General features: G+C 43.4%; 1 protein-coding gene across 2 annotated transcripts; it reads right to left on the bottom strand.

Moving 5' to 3' along the window:
- Positions 1 to 6,928: 6,928 nt before the first annotated feature.
- LOC118938213 (uncharacterized) lies at positions 6,929 to 17,547 on the bottom strand. 2 transcript variants are annotated; one of them, XM_036940304.2, is made up of 2 exons: positions 17,394 to 17,547; positions 6,929 to 10,623 (listed from the first exon to the last, which is right to left on the bottom strand). In XM_036940304.2, the coding sequence occupies exon 2, from the start codon at positions 10,328 to 10,330 to the stop codon at positions 8,675 to 8,677; it is 1,656 nt and encodes a 551-aa protein (XP_036796199.2). In that variant the 5' UTR covers positions 10,331 to 10,623; positions 17,394 to 17,547; the 3' UTR covers positions 6,929 to 8,674. The 2 variants fall into 2 exon arrangements, with proteins under 2 accessions (XP_036796199.2, XP_036796198.2); XM_036940303.2 differs by having other exon boundaries at positions 17,207 to 17,530.
- Positions 17,548 to 18,871: the final 1,324 nt, after the last annotated feature.

Genomic DNA, 18,871 nt, shown 5'->3' with positions numbered 1-18,871 from the left:
TCCCCCCCTCCTCCTCCCTCTCCCTTCATATCCCCTTGCCCCTCCCTCCCCCAAGGCCTTACCCTCCTTAATGCTTTTATGAGACGCTATCTCTCTACCCCTCTCTCTCCCTCTCTCTCCCTCTCTCTCTCTCCCGCTTCCTCTCTCTTTCCCTATCTCTCTCTGTCCCTCGACTTACCGCTACCTCTCTTTCTCTCTCTCTCTCTTCCTCTACTGTACCTCTCTACCCCTCTCTCTTCCTCTCTCTCCCTCTCTCTATCTCCCTTTCCATCTCCCTCTCTCCCTTAGTTTCCTTCATTCTCTCTTTCTGTTTCTCCTTCTCTGTCTCTCTCTCTCTCTCCTCCTTTCTATCAGTATTGGTTGTGGTAAGGCTTATACTGGCTGTTTTCATACATCTACTTACACAAACACCCCCAGACACACACCTACACTCTTAGAAAAAAGGGTTACAAAAGGGTTTGTCAGCTAATAGGAGAACCCTTTTTGGTTCCAGTTAGAACCCGCTTTGGTTCCAACCCTCTGTGTAAAGGCTTCTACATGGAACCAAAAATGGTTCTTCAAAGGGTTATCCTACGGGATAGCCTAAGAACCATTTTTAGGTTCTAGGTAGCACCTTCTTTCTAAGAGTGTAGCCATCTAACCTAACTGTTACAGAGAACTGTTTGGGGAGATGGGTGGTGCTAGGCAGCAGACAGGGGTAAGCTGAACTGCTCAGCAGTCAGGCATGTAGCCAAGCATGTTAGAGAGGCATGTCTCTATTTCTACACAACAACAACCCCAACCCTCCCTGACCCACATCTACACTACACCAAGAGTTTGTCCCAAATGCCCCCCGATTCCCTTTCCAATACACTACTTTTGACCAGGACCTGATGTTTTAATACTGAAGCGTATGTGCTACAATTAGAAAATAAAGCTTTTACAAAAGTTAGTAGATTGGAAATTAGCAGGATGTGAAACTAAGCAACTAAGGGTTTCGGGATGTTTTAACTTGTTGTAAATCATACAATTTATAAAAGTTGAACGTTTGCTAGCAAGGAATGGTTCTACAAATGAATTCACTCATTCTGGCTCAGTGTACAAAACAGTTCCACAGTGTTCCTCTCCTATCACTGTAAAGTTTGTTTCCTATCCGTTTGATTGAATAATTGAGTCATGTTGACATGTCCCTCTCTCTAACCAGTAGAACCATTAGGACCCAGGAGGAAATGACTAGCAACATGTCCCCCGCCTCAGCCTCTGCTGCGATAGTCTATGTGCTGGGGGGCTAAGGTCAGTCTGTCCTATCAGATGTAATTCTCCTGTCTTATCTGGTGTCCTGTGTGAATTTAATTATGCTCCCTCTACTTCTCCCATCTCTCTCTCTCTCTCCCCTCCTGGAGGACCTGAGCCCTAGGACCATGCCTGGCCTGACGACTCTTGGCTGTCCCCGTCCCCAGTCCTCTTGGCTGTCCCCGTCCCCAGTCCTCTTGGCTGTCACCGTCCCCAGTTAGTAGTCGTGCTGCTAACCCAGTTTCTGCTGTTCTGCCTGCAGCTATGGAACCCTGACCTGTTTACCAGACGTGCTACCTTGTCCCGGAACTGCTGTTTTTGAACCCCCTCTGTCCCTCCCTACCGCACCTGCTGTCTCGACCTCTGAATGCTTGGCTATGAAAATCCACCTGACATTTCCTCCTGAGGTGCTGACCTGTTGCACCCTCTATAACCACTATGATTATTACTGGTTGTACTCTTATAATCTCCACCCGGCACAGCCAGAAGAGGACTGGTCACCCCTCAGAGCCTGGTTCCTCTCTAGGTTTCTTCCTAGGTTCCTGCATTTCTAGGGAGTTTTCTACATCTGCATTGCTTGCTCTTTGGGGTTTTAGGCTGGGTTTCTGTATAAGCACTTTGTGACATCTGCTGATGCAAAAAGGGCTTTATAAATACATTTGATTGATTGATTGATTGATTGATTAATTGATGACCTGACAGCCTGATGACCTGACAGCCTAATGACCTGACAGCCAGATGAGAGTGGAAAAGGTTGTTTGTGGAAAGAAGTAACTATTGCGTAACATACACCCGTCACATGTAAGATGAGGCAGTGGCAAAGATTGTTGATTTGAGAGAACACGCTTTGGTTTAGATTAGAAGGAGGGAAATATGAGAGATAGAACAGAGTACAGAATTTACTTGTGGTTGATTTACTTTACTGCATTGAGTCACACCCAGACAACATGTAGAAACCCAAAATGCATATGCACTCACGAACTCCCTCACCCCCTCCATACTCACTCACTCACTCACCAACATAAAGTGTTAACACTGTGTTTTTCCTCCCTGCCTCCCTCCCTCCCTCCTCATTCCATCCCTCCCTCCCCTCTGACCTACATCCAGCATCAGAGTGGTGGTTATGTAACTCTGGGTTGTGTTATTCACCACAGGCTCAGACCCAGACCCAGACCCATTGCATTGGCTTCACTTCGCCGAGGGGTGGATCTCTATACACTCTGCAGTCACACACACACACACACACACACACACACACACACACACACACACACACACACACACACACACACACACACACACACACACACACACACACACACACACACACACACACACACACACACAACCTACAGTCAGCTGCGCTGTGTTCTACGGTATTAAACTGTATTTCCAGACAGGAAGTTGGGTAGACCGGGAGCCCAGAAACCACACCAGGGCCACTAATGCTATATTATAGGCTATTGTACACCTGTGTGTGTGTGTGTGTGTGTGTGTGTGTGTGTGTGTGTGTGTGTGTGTGTGTGTGTGTGTGTGTGTGTGTGTGTGTGTGTGTGTGTGTGTGTGTGTGTGAGAGAGAGAGTATAAGAGAATAGCAGAATAGAATCTTCCTTGATGAAAGAAAACAGTGTTCTAGTGCTGCGTATCCCAGGGTAACAGGGCGGGACACTGGTAGGCCTATTACCTTATTTCCTGCTACTGGTCATGGCAAACATTTCAAATCCCACCTGTGGCTGTTCTACACAGGTTACTGTTTTTTGCCATGAATCTTGTTCTGGAGGCAGCTCTGCAGAGTGGTCACTAGCTGGCACAGCCACAAAATCTGATTTTAAATCTAACCGTAACCACACTGTTAACCCTAATGCCTAACCCTAACTTTAAATTAAGACCAAAAAGCAAAAAATAATCAGTTGCAAAGTCAAAATTGTCTATCTAATGGGAAATTGCTCGGTTCTTACTCCAGGACAAGACTCACGACAATAAACGTCAACCTGCCTGTTCTACAATGATGACATGTCTTTGCACCAAAATGGTGGCACTCCTTACAACCTTTTGCCCCTAGCCTCAAACCGCTCAAATGTCTTTCCTTCAAGCCTAATCAAAATGTGCACACAAAACATGCACAAGCTTATCAGATGGTATCAGTGTGAACATCAAAGACATTTTGTTTTGCTTTTACTTCAGCTGAAGTTACGTCAGTAACAATAGCAGGAAGTCAACAAGGTCTGTGGCCTCTAGCATTAGGTAGTTTCACCCATAGTGATTTGTCTATGTACAATGTGAGGAGGCTGCGTTTAATAGGGGTTGAGTCACTGATGTGTGTGCGTGTGCGTGTGCGTGCATGTGCGCGTACGTGTGCGCGCGTGCGTGCGCGTGCGGGTGCGTTGATGAGTTTGTCCGAGTTGACACTGCAGAGGCATGTGACGTAACCTCCCTCCCTCCCTCTCCACTCCCTCTGAATTCCCCTTCTCTTCCCTCAACCCTCATCCTCCTCTCTGCCCCTCCCTAATGACCTACTTTTCCATTGAGCTGCTTTCGCAAGCTTCTGCATACTACAGCTTTAGAAAAAAAAGGGTTGAAAAAAAGAGGGGGAGCGATGGGGGGGAAAGAGGGAGAGAGAAGGGAAGTGAACCGGTAGAGTCTATCTATACTTACATACACAAAGCACTGCGGTTTTCTACGGAATGTCACCATGAGCACGTCCCAAACGGCACTCTATTTCCTATATAGTGCACTCCTTTTGACCAGAAATATATGGACTATATATGGAATATGATACCATTTGGGACAAAGCCTTGCTATGACTGACTGGCTGCCGTGGCAACGTCTATAAGCCCAGCCAGAGGGGAAATGTACAAGCTAGGATGGAGCCCATAGCTGTCTGGTAACTAATCACCAGCAACAGGGTGTCTGTGTTCCTGAACTGATGCACAGAACACCATTATGTCTTAATCTCTCTACTATATCTATAGATTCACTGATAGAAGATGGAGGAAGACGGAGGGATGTTATTCTTTTTATTACAGGAAATGAATGGTTAATGATTGTGGTGGTTAGTCAATGACTTGCATTTACATGTTTGCTTATTACGTAATGATTTGATTATTGTAATTATGTTCAAGGCTTGTTATAGAATGTAATATGTAATACACCTTTTAGGGTATATATTACCATATTCCCAATAGATTGATTCTAAATTGACTTGTGAATGGCACTTGGACTGTTTCATTTATATTATTTCAGGTAATGAATGATGAACAACAGAACCTATAAATACGAGCTGGTCACTGTTATTCTCATCATGTAAGAATACTTTGAAATATTACCACCGCAACAAAGTGACTTGTGGCTTTTGAGAATGTTTGATTGATATTATTGTACATCATTTACTGATGACTTACTCATAATTGCTAACAGTCTATTTATAACGATTATCACGTAACCATGCTGTGAAATATCATCTTGTTCCTGACATCCCAGTGAAAGGAAGCGCTTGTGCTATTTCTTACATCGACAGCATGTTCCAACTGAGGTGCCAACCGACTCAAATTCCTCTAGAGGCATTTTTTTTCTTCCAAGCTGTTATATAATTTGTTATCCGCGTCGTGGTGGGATGCATTCTGGGACGGATCCCAGTCGGTCACGTAAAAGCCGTTACTGTTTCAGAGCTAGTGACCCTTAACGATCGTATACAACAAATCTAATCATGATGTAACAGGGGGCAAAAAATCTACACCTACCCTATATACTGTACAGTATATACACGACATATACCACATACACCACATATGTATGTATGCAGTACATTATATAGGGTGTATGTGTATAAGTAGGTGTAGATATATAGGACTTTACTAGACATATTAGTTTTTATCAAGAGACATACCTTGTACAACCTGACCTGAGACCAATGAGTTTACAGTAATAACTCCTGATTACAGGGCTCTGTGGACAGTCTCATTCTGTAGATGTATTTCTTTACAAAGAGACACAGCTTTATATTATAGCTGATGCAGTGATTATAAATATAAACTGTGACAAATTAGTTTATTCTCTCATGAGATTGATTGTGTGGACATTTCCATAACAGCCTAAACCTACTGTAAAAATATATATTATGTAACTTTGTAAGATGTGTGAATTACATGTAGTAGCCCTTTCCTGCAGTCAAATGACCTTAATGGCGTCATGGGTGGAATGTTATTAATATTTTTCATAATTCATAAACATTCTTTTTTAAACGCAGCCGAAAATCCGGTGTTTCTATGTCAAACGGTTTTTGTTATGTTTCAGTCTTCTGTGATGTGTAATATTGGGATGCAAACTCCAAATGTAATACATTTCAACTGTGTGTCTGACATGGTACAGATGTCTTCTTGTTTTTGAGCCCATAACCATGTGTGTGAGGTGTGTACTTTTGTTTCAAGAAAAGAAACACCATGTGTGACCCTGATTTAACCCACTGCAGTAAAAGGTTCATCTATTTAGAGACGAGATTTATACTATTTCCAAATTAGTTAACATGGATATTTCCATAACAGGAAGCCTGGGCCTATAGTGTATAACATTCTAACTGTGTTAGGCATATTAGTTTATCAAGAGACAGATGACACACTGTAGCCACACTATTATATAAACTGAACCCAAAAGTTTTCCGCAAAATGTTGAGGAGCAAAAGCCTCTCACCCATTATGTGATTACTGACTAGAGTGTGAGAGTGTGTAGTAGCTTTGTGTGTGTTTATTTGTTGTACTCAGGACTCTGCTGCCCGGCGGCTTGTGTGTGTGTGTCCGTTGGTGGAGTTTAGAGTTTATGACATGATTAAGTAGGTCACCACGGTTACGTCATGGATGTTAGATTCCGGTGCCCTAACTGGCATGGCCGTTGGGACACAGTGTGCGTGTGTGTATGTGTGTGTGTGTGTGTGTGTGTGTGTGTGTGTGTGTGTGTGTGTGTGTGTGTGTGTGTGTGTGTGTGTGTGTGTGTGTGTGTGTGTGTGTGTGTGTGTGTGCGTGCGTGCGTGCGTGCGTGCGTGCGTGTGTGTGTGTGTTTGTGTGTGTGTTTGTGTATTTCTGGCCGTTGGGACACAGTGTGCTTGTGTGTCACACTGATGCTCCTCACATTACTATTAATCCTCTTTGCCAGGAAAGTTGGGAGGGAGGAAGGAGAGGAAAGAAGGAGAGGAGATGGGGAACACTAGAATACTGGAGCTATTTGTGTTTGTATCTGTGTAGATTTTGACGTCCTCGTTTTAAAAGTTTTGTTCGGTACAGTACTGGACGAAGGGAGGAAGGGACAGAGGAGAAGAGGGGAGGAACACTAAAATACTGAAGATATTTATGTTGCAGAGTTGTAGCTGTGTTTATAGGAGTACAGGACAGAGTCGTAATGATCAGTGTGTTCTGTGCTAAGATGTGTCCTGTAATAGATCATATTTTGGGGAGTTTTCTACATGTTTATGTTTTATATGTCATATAATGTATGTCTACTTTTAAACTGCATAAGTCATCTGCCAACTTGATTGAAATATATTTTTCCCCCTCAATTTCACCGGTGTTCCATTTATGACCATTTTATCATGTGTGTGAATTATGTTTCACCATTAGACCAGAAAGAGCGCAACAAAAGTTAAAGAAAATCACACGAAACAATACTGTTAATTTATGTTTTTTTCAACATCCTTTTATTTTTCGTTTTCAATCTTTCAACAATCAGAATGAGTTGTTGTCATTATAACCATTGCATTACCCATTTCTGGAAAATCATTTTCCTTAACCATCCGGGAAACCACAAACGTTGAACAATATCACAGAGTACAAATGTCAAGGGATCGGGACATGGGTAAAATACATACATTACAGCATCACAATCAGGAAGATACAAGGGGACGGAAAAAACACACAATAACCCCCCAAAAGAACTGAATCAAATAGAAAATAATAATAAAATAATAATAATAACAGTATCCAAGAGAGATAGAGAACTATACATTTATACAGAACGGCCAGTAGGCAGGCACGTGGATGTGAGACGTTTAACTAGTACAGCCTGTATGATCCACAGCTGATAAAGCAACTCAATGTAAAGGCCAAGATTGGGGATTGGTTCTTTTGACCTATGAAAAGTAGAGGCACCTTTGAGTGAGAAGAGAGTCGTTTCCCCCATTGCTTCTCAAGTGCAATTACTACTTGATTCCTATGATCAGTAAGTCTAATGAATTGAGAATTTGTTGAGCTCTGGATTGCAATGTGCTTTTGTATTCATGGTTTTACCGTTCAAAAAGTGTAGTGTGTAGTCTTGTGATATGTTCGTAACTGGCCTTAACAGGGGCTTTCTGTGTGTGTGTGTGTGTGTGTGTGTGTGCGTGTGTGTGTGTGTAAGAGGTCAGTAAAAGGTCAATTGACGGTAGGTTGCTCCAGGCATTTCCTAGTGACATGGAATCTAAAAGAAAGAGTTTCTTGCAGCGGTGGTTCATACAGACATTTTTTAAGAAAACAACTTGAGGCATTTCATTGACATTGAGAACGGACTGTACAAAAACTTTCTCACAAGGACAAACTGATAGCTTTTCTTTTTCCACTTCCATTTCTCCTTGTTATTTTTTGTTGTTTTTCATTTTTTTCTTTGTAAAATATATTTAAATATATGTACATTTTCTATATCACAGTTATTTACAATCCAAGTGCTTGAAAAATGATTGGGTTTCCTATTCTGCATAAAGCAGGGATAGGTGTTTATGAAGTAACGGAAACTGGTACAGCTGTTTTGTTGGGGGGGAGGAAGAATGGAACTCATTGTCAGGGGGGTTGGACGTGTTTCTTTGGTCATGGGAATGTTCCCAGAATGCCTTACCACCCACAAAGCAATTGGCCACTTGAGAGTTCAAACCAGAGCCTGAAAACAGCCTTCCATTTTAACGTTCATTCTAACCTTCCATTGTGATGTGATGTTTGTCTTTTCCCGAAGGAAAGAAAATGTGAGTTCCATCCATTCCATTCCCCTCATTCTTTTCACTCCACCACATTTGCTGAACCAATAAGTTATCTATTATTATCATTGTTCATGGATTGGATAAATGGATGGAGTAAGGGAAGGGTCCATATAAAAACATGGTGACACAGTGAACCAAGTCTTTTGAATCTGTCAGTGGTGATTGTGAACATCACTTTGACTGTCCTTGTTATTATTATCATCATCATCGAAGAGGAGTGTCTGTTGGCATAGTGGTAGGTGAAAAGGAGCGAGACACCTGATGATGAAGCAAAACTGAGGTTGTTTGTTGGTCGCAGTATCTCAAAGAGTCTTTGGTGCTCCCTTATTCACACCTCTTATTCTTCCTCCCTGCGCTGGATCCCTTTTTGCATTCCTTCCACACCTCCTCTCTTTCTCTTGCTTCCCTCTGCTAGCAGAATTCTGACTCGTTCCCTGCCTCTTTGTTTTCCCCATTGCTATGGCCGCCATGTTGGTGGTTGCTAGGCAGGGCCAGGTAGGGATGCTGGGGATGAGAGGGCGGGGGGGATGTGGAGGAGGCGGGGCTTCTGTTTGGCACCTCCCCCTGATTGGACAGCGCTCTGTATTTCAGGCGGAGCTTGTGGGGCAGGTAGGTGGCCTGATCGCCTCCACTCTGACTCTGTGGCACCGACATCTGTGATGTCGCCCTCTGGTTGTAGCTTCCGACCTCGGAAGAGGAAGATGACGGTGACTCGTCATCGCTAGTGGAACCACCTTCTTTGTCTGAGCTCCTTTGATCACCATCACTGGACGAAGTGTCTTTCCCAGAGTGGGACTCTGTGTAGAAGCCCTCTCCGGCCCTGGGGCCGCCCTCGTAAGTGAGCACTGGGGGCTCCTCCTCATCCAGGGTACTGAGATAGGCGTTGTTGATGTGGTGCTGGTTGGAGGAGTGGCTTGACTTGTTGCCTTCTTCTCTACTGTGGTGGAGGAGCTCTGGGGCGATTCCTTCCTTGTGGCCGCCATCTTGGGTCTGATAAGGGCTGTACTGGCTTCTCTGTGTCTCCTGATGTCTTTGCTGCTCCTCACGGGCTCGGTACCTTTGGACTTCCTCTGTGATGGTCTCTGTGTTCTCGGACTGTCTGCTTTGTTGGACCTGGGACTGTTGTTGTTCCATGTCCTCTGCTTGCCTCTGGTTCTGGCTCTCCATATAGGAGGAGCTGGGGGAGCGGTACATCTGGATCACACTCCTCTGGGCTGGGGCCGCTACCTGCTGGGGTGCTGGGCTGGCAGACTCCTGGCGGTAGTTGTTCTGGTGGTTGTGGTGGAAGTCCATGGCACAGTCGGCCTCTTGGGACCTGTGTTGGTGGCCACCGTTGAAGGAGATCCCAGTGGGGAGACCAGCATCCATGTCAGTGTCGTTGGACTCCATCTTGATCTCATAGCCCATGGGCTCAGGGCTGGAAGAGTCGTCAGACATGCACCCGTCGGAGAGGGATCCTCTTGGGGAGTATTTTGGGAGTGGGGTGTGGCGTTCCCCTCTGGTGGACTGTTCTGCTTCGGACGAGTCGGAGTTCAGCAAAGTGTTACCACAGGCACTGGAGTACCCGCTACTGGAGAAGTAGGGGTTACCAGCACTGGACTGTCCGTTTCCGCTGTTGGAGAGCTGCTGGCTCTTCTCCATGTAGGAAGCAGTGCTGATGAGGCCGAAGCGAAGCTTCAGCTGCAGGAGTTCCGTCTTCAGACGGCTGTTCTCATCATTCAGCGCCATCACACGGTTCTCCAGCACCATGTCGTTCATCCTCCTCTTCTCTCTGGAACGCTTGGCCGCCTCGTTGTTCTTGCGCCGCTTCTCCCAGTAGGAGGCGTCCTTCTTTTCGTCGGAGATGAACTCCCGTTTGCGACGGCTGGACATGCTGTTCTTTGAGCCGCCTTTGGTCTGGCGGCGCGGGACATCATCGTCACCGGGTCTGGGAGACAGTGGCGGGAGGCTTTCGCTGTAGTTAGAGTATGTGTCTATGTCCAGGTCGTTGTTGTTGTTGGGAGATGCAAAGTGAAGATTCAGGCTTTCCATTGTTGAGTCCTTTTGACCAGATTGGTGATCTGGCATTAAGGCCAAATGGGGGTAAGGGAGAGGACGAAAGTTCGCTGGAGAGAGAACTTATTTGTATTAACTTTCTCTTTTAAGTCGCAGGATCTGTGAAAAACTCAGGGTGAGGTATTTGTGCTTCTCTAAGGCTGAACCTCATTGGTTAAATTACGTGACAAAGTTTTGTGAAATGTGAGTTTCAAAGTAGGTTCTTCTGTAATCCTTGAAGTCTCTAGGATGCAGAAGTGAAGTAGGTCAGTTGGTCTACTGGAAGACTTTTTCTTGTAGGCTGGGATCGCTCACGAGGAAACACACTATAGAAAGAGAGAGAATAAGAGAGAGAACATTCATTAGTTACCATAAATACTATGCCTTCCCACTGTGACATACATTAGGCATTCAATGTATTTCAATGTTACTGTACAGTGGTGATGATCGAGACAGAACATACAGTCCTAGAAACTCATAATGTGATTAGTTCAGGGTATTCTTGAGTTCACATGACTTCATAACTGCGAATCTGACACTTGATCCAAACTGCAATGGATCTGCCATCACTCATACACTGGCATGTCACCATTTGCTTGTGCCCAGAAAGTATACGAGCTACTATGACATAATCATAACATTATGTAAGAAAATGTTTCATCTTGGATTTGAATCTGAACATTCCTTTTGATCACCTTTCACAATCCCTCATACTCAAAAGGACTTTCCTTTGCTAGACGTAACCCTTATTGGAGTTCTGTGGAGGAGAAGGCGGGGTATTGAGGTGGGCCAGCCTGGGGGTATACAGAGAGGGAGGGTGAGTAAGGGAGCAGCACGACCGGTACCCTTTCCACTCCACTCACAGGGATATAGGTCAACTCTGCTTAGAGGCTGCTAGGCGGCAGGTAGCCTAGTGGTTAGAGCATTGGGCCAGTAACCGAAAGGTTGCTGGATTGAATCCCAGAGCTAACAAGGTAAAAATCTGTCGTTCTGCCTCTGAACCCACTGTTAACCTGGTAGACCGTCATTGCAAGTAAGAATTTGTTCTTAACTGACTTGCCAAGTTAAATAAAGGTTAAATAAAATAAAACAAATAGGCGGGTTGTGTGGGTAAGGGAGGTTCTGAGCTGCAGTGTCTAAAGTGCTCTCTGTACAGTGTTGTGTAACAGCGCTGCACCAGACAGTCACATAAGAGGGCCAGTCTGACCTAGTGCCAGGGCTGCGGTTACTGAGCGACGGGCATTCAGGGAGGGAGAAAGGGAAGGAGCGCAAACCATCTATGTATCAACCTCTAATAATGTCCCTCTATAACCTTTATCAGTTGCCAGGCGGGATATTTTTTAAATGTAGCTATGAGGTCACACTGGTCTCTTATGGCACAATTGTCTACAATAATCCATCAAAGAGGTCAACTCAAAGAATCACTAACTTGTGACTTATTGCTGTGTCATAACAGTGGGCTGATGTCCTGAAGCTGACATATGACTTGTTATTCAACTGGCTGTGATTCCCCAACGGCACCAGAGGAGAGAGCCAAGGTCTCTTTTCCTTTATAAAATGCCAGCTAGAGAGCCTGCCAGGTATTACACAACCACAGTTAGTTAGTATGTATCGAGTGCATTCTGTGCCCCTACCGACGGGAAACATTGCTCAACATCCCCTTTTCTCACAAGTCACCAACATCGGTCGGTGGTGTTGCTAAATAAGCAGTTCAGTTGACTCATCGAGATGTTACATAACGTAAATGCGCTAATTCTAGATCTGTTGCGCTGACGATTCAGAGACATTAATTATGCATCACTTAACAGGGCAGTGTGTCCTATCTAGATGTTCTATTTCTCCACTAGAAAAACAGATCTGCGAGGATTCAACGTAATAATCTATCCAGGTCATTACTGTGTTACAATTACTAGTTCATTATTTTTTCTGAAGCAACTCCCTGAGCCAACAAGACTGCATCAGTCAAAACATTGACAGAGTCCGTTGCCGTTTGTGATTCTGATAACAGATCAAACAGAGCGCTGAGGTAATCATGATGGCCTGTTCTGATTGGTTGCTGTCTTATTGATTCAAATTTTAGTCAAACAGGAAAACCTGTAGATCAGTAACAGAAGCTTTTGGTCAGATATTGTTATCTTATCTCTTTTTCTATAGATTCAAAATTGTTTCTAATGTTAGGTATTTAATCTGTTAATTTCTGGTCTTTGCTACCACTATCAGGCTACCACCACTATATCTAACAATAGCTCAAGTAAGACTAAATAAGGTCTGGTTTTATTTTTGGGATCTGATCTAAAGCTGTCTCTACTCCGTCTGTCACTGACACACTAACTGAACTCAGCCCAAGTAGAGTACTTTCTAGCCACTTCATTTGGCTATAGAGCTTGTCTTTGTTACACAACCTGACCTAGTCTCAACCTTGTCATAACAACCTGACCTAGTATCAACCTCATCATAACAACCTGACCTAGTATCAACCTCGTCATAACAACCTGACCTAGTATCAACCTCATCATAACAACCTGACCTAGTCTCAACCTCGTCATAACAACCTAGACCAAGTGTCAACCTCCTCATAACAACCTGACCTAGTATCAACCTCATCATAACAACCTGACCTAGTATCAACCTCATCATAACAACCTGACCTGGTATCAACCTTGTCATAACAACCTGACCTAGTCTCAACTTCATAACAATATAGATCTAGTCTCAACCTCATCATAACAACTTGACCTAGCTTCAACCTCATCATAACAATCTAGAGTATGACCATTTTATGACATAATAATACTAGTTTACAGTATATCTTTCTCACAGTGGCAGCTCCCTTCCTCCTTTCTTCATTTGCATAATATTTTTTGTGGTTACACCTTCCAGGACACTTTTCTCTGTCTTTTTTTCACAGTGGGAGACAGCCAAATAGGAATTCCCTCCTATTTTGCTCTGCTGTCTTTCTTTCCCCCAAAGAATCACCACAGCCACCACATGAGCCATCTCTTTCTCTGTCTCGGTTTTGGTTTTCGCCCAGACACAATACTAGAGGGTGTAGTATGTTTTAGAAACAAAGTAGCGCGGGAAAACAGAAAACTAGAATGTCAGGAATGTCACAATGTTTCCACTCATCGATCAAAAGAAGGGAGAGAGAGAGAGAGCGCCATTGCGTGTCCCACTGACCTAAAAACGGAGCGCTGCGCATTTTCCTCTACCTCATTGATATGGTACTGGTACTCCCTGTATATAGCTTCATTCTTGTGTATTTGATTCCTTGTGTTTTTTTATTACTCTGCATCGTTGGGAAATGGCTCATAAGTAAGCATTTCATGGTAAAGTTCTATCCGGCGCACGTGACAAATGAATGTGATTTGATTTAAAAAGAGCTTGCTCTCTGCCTTTGACTGCGTGCCATAAAATAGGTAAATAGAGCTGGAGAGGGAGGAAAATGGATAGGGGGGAGGGATTACAGAGCGCTCTAAAAATAGAGTGATAGAGAAGGGGTATTGGGGAGGAAGGCTGACGAGAAGGGCTTAGATGAATTCAATTGGTGGACACGACATTAAAGGAATTTTACAGACACTGCGGTACGTTGTAAAAAACATTTTTTTTAAAACTTGAATAGCCTACGTCAGCAGCGCAAAATCGGATTATAAAACCCCTGGTGATTGATACGCAACACGAATTCCTGGATACTCTATTTGACACCGGGAGAGGTCTCTATGCTACTCTATCTCTATGCAGACGATAAATAGCATGCATTAGAGACTTTAAAAAAAAGCATTGACGTCAGAAGGCACACACCCATGTTCCATGTCAAAATCAGACATAACATATTTCATAGAGCTGTGAGGACCGGGCTGATGTGCTACTGTTCTGAATGTCACTGTGACAAGTTTACAAAGCAGAGCTTGCCTAATGCTGAAATATTAGCCACACCTACAGGTCACACACTGGAGGTCAGAGTGAGTACATTTTAGAGGTTGAATTCTCTCTGTAATATTGAGGTAAATACTGGATGCTATAGCCAAATTATCATTCCAAAGGGATAATACAAAGAAAAAAGCATTGAAGATTTTCAAAAGCCAGAATCTCCCTTGCTTCCCACACAATTATCAAGATGTAAGAATGACTCACTCACAGCTAGGATTTCACCACCAGCGAGTTTAGCTGGGGAGAGATGTTAAAGACGGGTGGGAAATGTTAGCACAGCCAAAGCCGTTCTCAGGCGTTTCACCATCACCTTTGACCCCCCAAAGGCAAGACTGAGTAATGCAAAGCATCCCTTTTCCCCTCCATCTCCAAGACATGATGAGCCACCCACATAAATGGACATGTGGTGGAGAGGCCGGTCAGGGTGCCTCCATTTTAGCTTCTGGCTTTGTCTTCTAAGAAAAGGCACCTAGAATCTAGGGAGACATTCCAGGTCAACTCTGAGTTCTATATAAGCATGTCGTCCTCTCTGTCACATGGGCTTGGGGACTAAGCTACCTCCCTTCTTTTCCATCTGCAACTAGGGAAATGCACTTTATTTATGTTCAATTATTCTTATCAATGTTCTTATCAATGTCCATTTAGGATTTACTTATCATCATTTGAATGGGCCAATACGTTTCCAACTGACCAATATAGATGGCACCAAACCTGTGCCAAACATCTCTAATCCCTCTACAACTTCCTACCCATAAAGATCTGTAATACTGCAACATGGACTTCTGCTCTCCATTCACTTGCAATAAAATGAGGGTATTGTTTGCTAGGTGTAAGTCCAAGCATCCTTCAAGGTTATAGCCTAGATTAAAGTACCCTAAAAGTGACTTCACTATCGGGCAGCCAAAGTGTTCAGCTGCTTCAGATTCCACAGAGGCTAAATCTAAGAGTGGCAGGAGTCAACTAAGTACTACGAGCCCCCAACACGTTTCCCTTCTAGTGTTTTTATATATGGCCAGCTTGTACCAGGCAGGGACACACTTAATCAGAATTCGCTCAAAGAGGCTGTGTGGCAAAGCCAAAGAAACGCCCTCCTGATTATGTTTCATGTCACAGTGAACCGAGTTGCAGACCAAAATGTATCTCTAAGTCTTTCCACACATCCTGCTTTCCTCCAGTCTGAGTTAGACTGGTTTGACCAATATTCACATTGGGAAAGAAAGGCTGTTCTGTAAACAGACCAACTGGCAGCAGCCTAAAAGGCTCAGTGACTGCTGCTCTGCCGACGGAGGGGTTTCCCTCTATTGCATCATGTCCTGGAGTTGGACAACTCAACACACACAAGCCCTGTTTTTGGTTATTATCTTAATTACGCAATAGAGCTCGTCCCATTAAGATCCCATGGGAACAAGCAACTTTATAGACTGGCGGAAAATACCGGAATTATACCACCTGGTATAATTGGTGTAATTACACCTAAATAGGATTTGAGTGTTTTGTTTGAGTACAGATTTTGCAAGAAATATATAAATAGCAAATATAGTTGTACTGACTGGTGGATGACTGTAACGCATTCTGCTTAGGCTATGGGAAATCATCTACAGGCTAGTTTTAAACATTAAACATATGGCCGGTGAAAACCTCAGGGCACAAGTCTTGATTGGAAACACCTGCTTTTACTTTGCAACAGGTCAATTAAATACAAATACCTCTAGATTTAAAAAAAAAATGAAAAAAAATGAAAAAAGAAATACATGTGATATTCCTAATTGTTAAATATCAAGGCACATGCTTGCAGATCTTTGTCTATGAATTAATTCTGCAATCTTTCCCCCAGGCCTCATGAAAGACCATGATTCTATTCATTCTCCTCCTCTCATTCTACTGCGTAGCTTACTAGTGCATAGCTATTATGTCATATGCCATACCACCCCTCAGCCCCCCTCAAAATAACTCTATGGACTGCTTATAGATGTGTAATAACATGATTATAACTATCCTTTGTGCCAAAATTCCATGACATCTAGTTTTGACCAAATATTTATCATATAAAATGACTAATGGCATAGAATGGATGCAAACGCAAGACTTATACCTAGTAATCGCTCTTGTTCCAAGTTCCAGAGAAAAGCTACACGTGACGGCCGAACATCCTCGACAGGCACATGGAATGTCTGAGGGTCTGACTTACAACACGACAAAAGGAGGTCACCGATAGGAACGAAATCAATAATGACGAACTTGCCTGCACCAATAGACAATTTATTGCACTGAAATAAAAAAGAATGTTCTATTCGTTTTCAGTATACTTTGCCTATAATTAACCTACCTGTATATTATTAGACTTATCAAGGCTATTAATGACAACTTCATAAATAAAATATAGGACACACACCTGCTATTTAGATTTAGCAACATGTCAATAAAACAAATATTTTTAAGTAAAGAAATAAAAAACATGTTTTAAACTACAATAACTCCAGACAATGTTCTTCACAGCAAGAGGCCACCCCCCAAAGCGGTTTGATTTTCCAATCTATTGCACAGTGGATTTACTACCCATCCATTGAACAAATACCATGAGGGAAAAAACGCCCGACCTGACATTGAGCGCATTGAGCAATGTGAATCGGCTTCTCTTTACAACAACATCCACCACTTTACAATACAGTGCCTTGATTAAAGCTGAGAATGTTCTTGATAAATATACAGTATGAATGAATAATTGGGAAAGGGAACTGGTTTAAAATAAACCACAATGACTACAAATAAGTCAAAGTCACACATACAGTGGCTGTCTACCGGTAGGGGCGAGTCGCCCGCATGTGAACAATACCCATACCTAAAAGCATAATGAGAATCTGAATCCGCAACAGTGTTGCACTTTTAAACAAATATACAATTCTAAATAATTTGTTATCCAGCATTCAAACCAATCGAACATTTCCGCACAGAATTAAGCACATCAATAGGACTCCAACGCACCTTTTACGAACAAGTGACGTGTCTCCAGCAAAAAATGCACAATGCCGGACACAAAGCAATCGCTTTCCGCAGTTGAAGTTGGCTCGTATCCTCTATTTCTTTCAACAGAAATGGTCAAATAGCTAGATGCTTCATTTGTCTGAGAGAATAAAAAAAAGCGCTCGGGAGCAGCTCTAGCTCCTCTTACTTGCTCTGAGGTCAGTCTGTCTGGTTGTAGCTTACTAGAAGCAGTGTCTCCCCCTTTTGCATTGAGTCCCGACTGTTATGTTGGGCGCTTGCTCCAGTTTCTCTCCCTCTCCCCTCTAGAATGTGTGTTAGTGGGTCAGTGGTTGCGTAACAGCTCATAGGCTGCCTCGTCACGTCTTTTTTGTTGGCGCGCGCGCTCCCTGTTTGCCCCTACGGTACTGATACCTATTGCTTCGACCTGATGCAACACAATTTGGCAGGACCGGGCCACCGGACCAGTAGTATCTGACTAGCGCCAGACAGAATCAGAATGAGATTTCGGTCAAAGATTTGGTTAGGTTGCCCAAAGGGCGAGGTGAAGACAAATAGCCTAAAGCTTGATTAGCCTACCTGTGTGTGTGTATGTACACGTTTTATTATACTTGTAAGTACCAGAAGTCCTTACAAGAATAGTAAACCAACAAACATTCAGAGAAGTGAGGCCATTTTGCTTTACTTGCAAAAATTGATTTTAGGTTTAGGGTTTAAAGTTAGAATTAGGGTTGGGGTTGGGGTTAGGATTAAGATTAGGATTAGGATTTAGATTTACATTTAGGGTTTGGGATTACTTTTAGGGTTAGCGGTTAGGGAAAATAGGATTATTAATGGAAATCAATTGTTCATCCCCCAAAAGTCCTCACAAGGTGTGTGTGTGTTTGTGTGCAAGATACAAGATTCTATACAAGGTATGCCATACCATATGTGATTGAAGTGTATCATTGCGTTGGTTGTGTGTTATTATAGGTGTGTGTGCATAAAAAAGCCAGGATGGGGGCATAGAGAGAGAATTAATTCAAGGATGAGGTCATCGTTGTCTTATCTAGCTCTCTCTTAGCTAGCTCTCCCAATCAACACCTGTGATTACTTTATGCCTCGCTGTATGTCTCTCTCAAATGTCAATATGCTTTGTATACTGTTGTTCAGGTTAGTTATCATTGTTTTAGTTTACAATGGAGCCCCTAGTTCCACTCATCATACCTCTGATACCTCCTTTGTCCCACCTCCCACACATGTGGTGACCTCACCCATTATAACCAGCATGTCCAGAGATACAACCTCTCTTATCATCACTCAGTGCCTGGGCTTACCTCCGCTGTACCCGCTCCCCACCATACCCCTGTCTGCACATTATGCCCTGAATCTATTCTACCATGCCCAGAAATCTGCTCCTTTTATTTTTTGTCCCCAACGCTCTAGGTGACCCTCATCCTACTCCTCCTCTGTTCCTCGGGTGATGTGGAGATAAACCCAGGCTGTCCACAGACACCCTCATTTGTTGACTTCTGTGATTGAAAAAGCCTTGGTTTTATGCATGTCAACATCAGAAGCCTCCTCCCTATTTGTTTTACTCACTGCTTTAGCACACTCCGCCAACCCTGATGTCCTTGCCGTGTCTGAATCCTGGCTTAGGAAGGCCACCAAAAATTCTGAGATTTCCAT

Source organism: Oncorhynchus mykiss, chromosome 13 (genome assembly GCF_057628025.1).
Source record: "Oncorhynchus mykiss isolate SJ-2025 chromosome 13, ASM5762802v1, whole genome shotgun sequence".
Classification (NCBI taxonomy): Eukaryota; Metazoa; Chordata; class Actinopteri; order Salmoniformes; family Salmonidae; genus Oncorhynchus; species Oncorhynchus mykiss.
This window is presented reverse-complemented; position numbering and strand designations above follow the sequence as displayed.

Bases quoted from the DNA above. Each gene is read 5' to 3' on its own strand.
- LOC118938213 (XM_036940304.2), bottom strand. From the start codon at position 10,330: ATGCCAGATCACCAATCTGGTCAAAAGGACTCAACAATGGAAAGCCTG.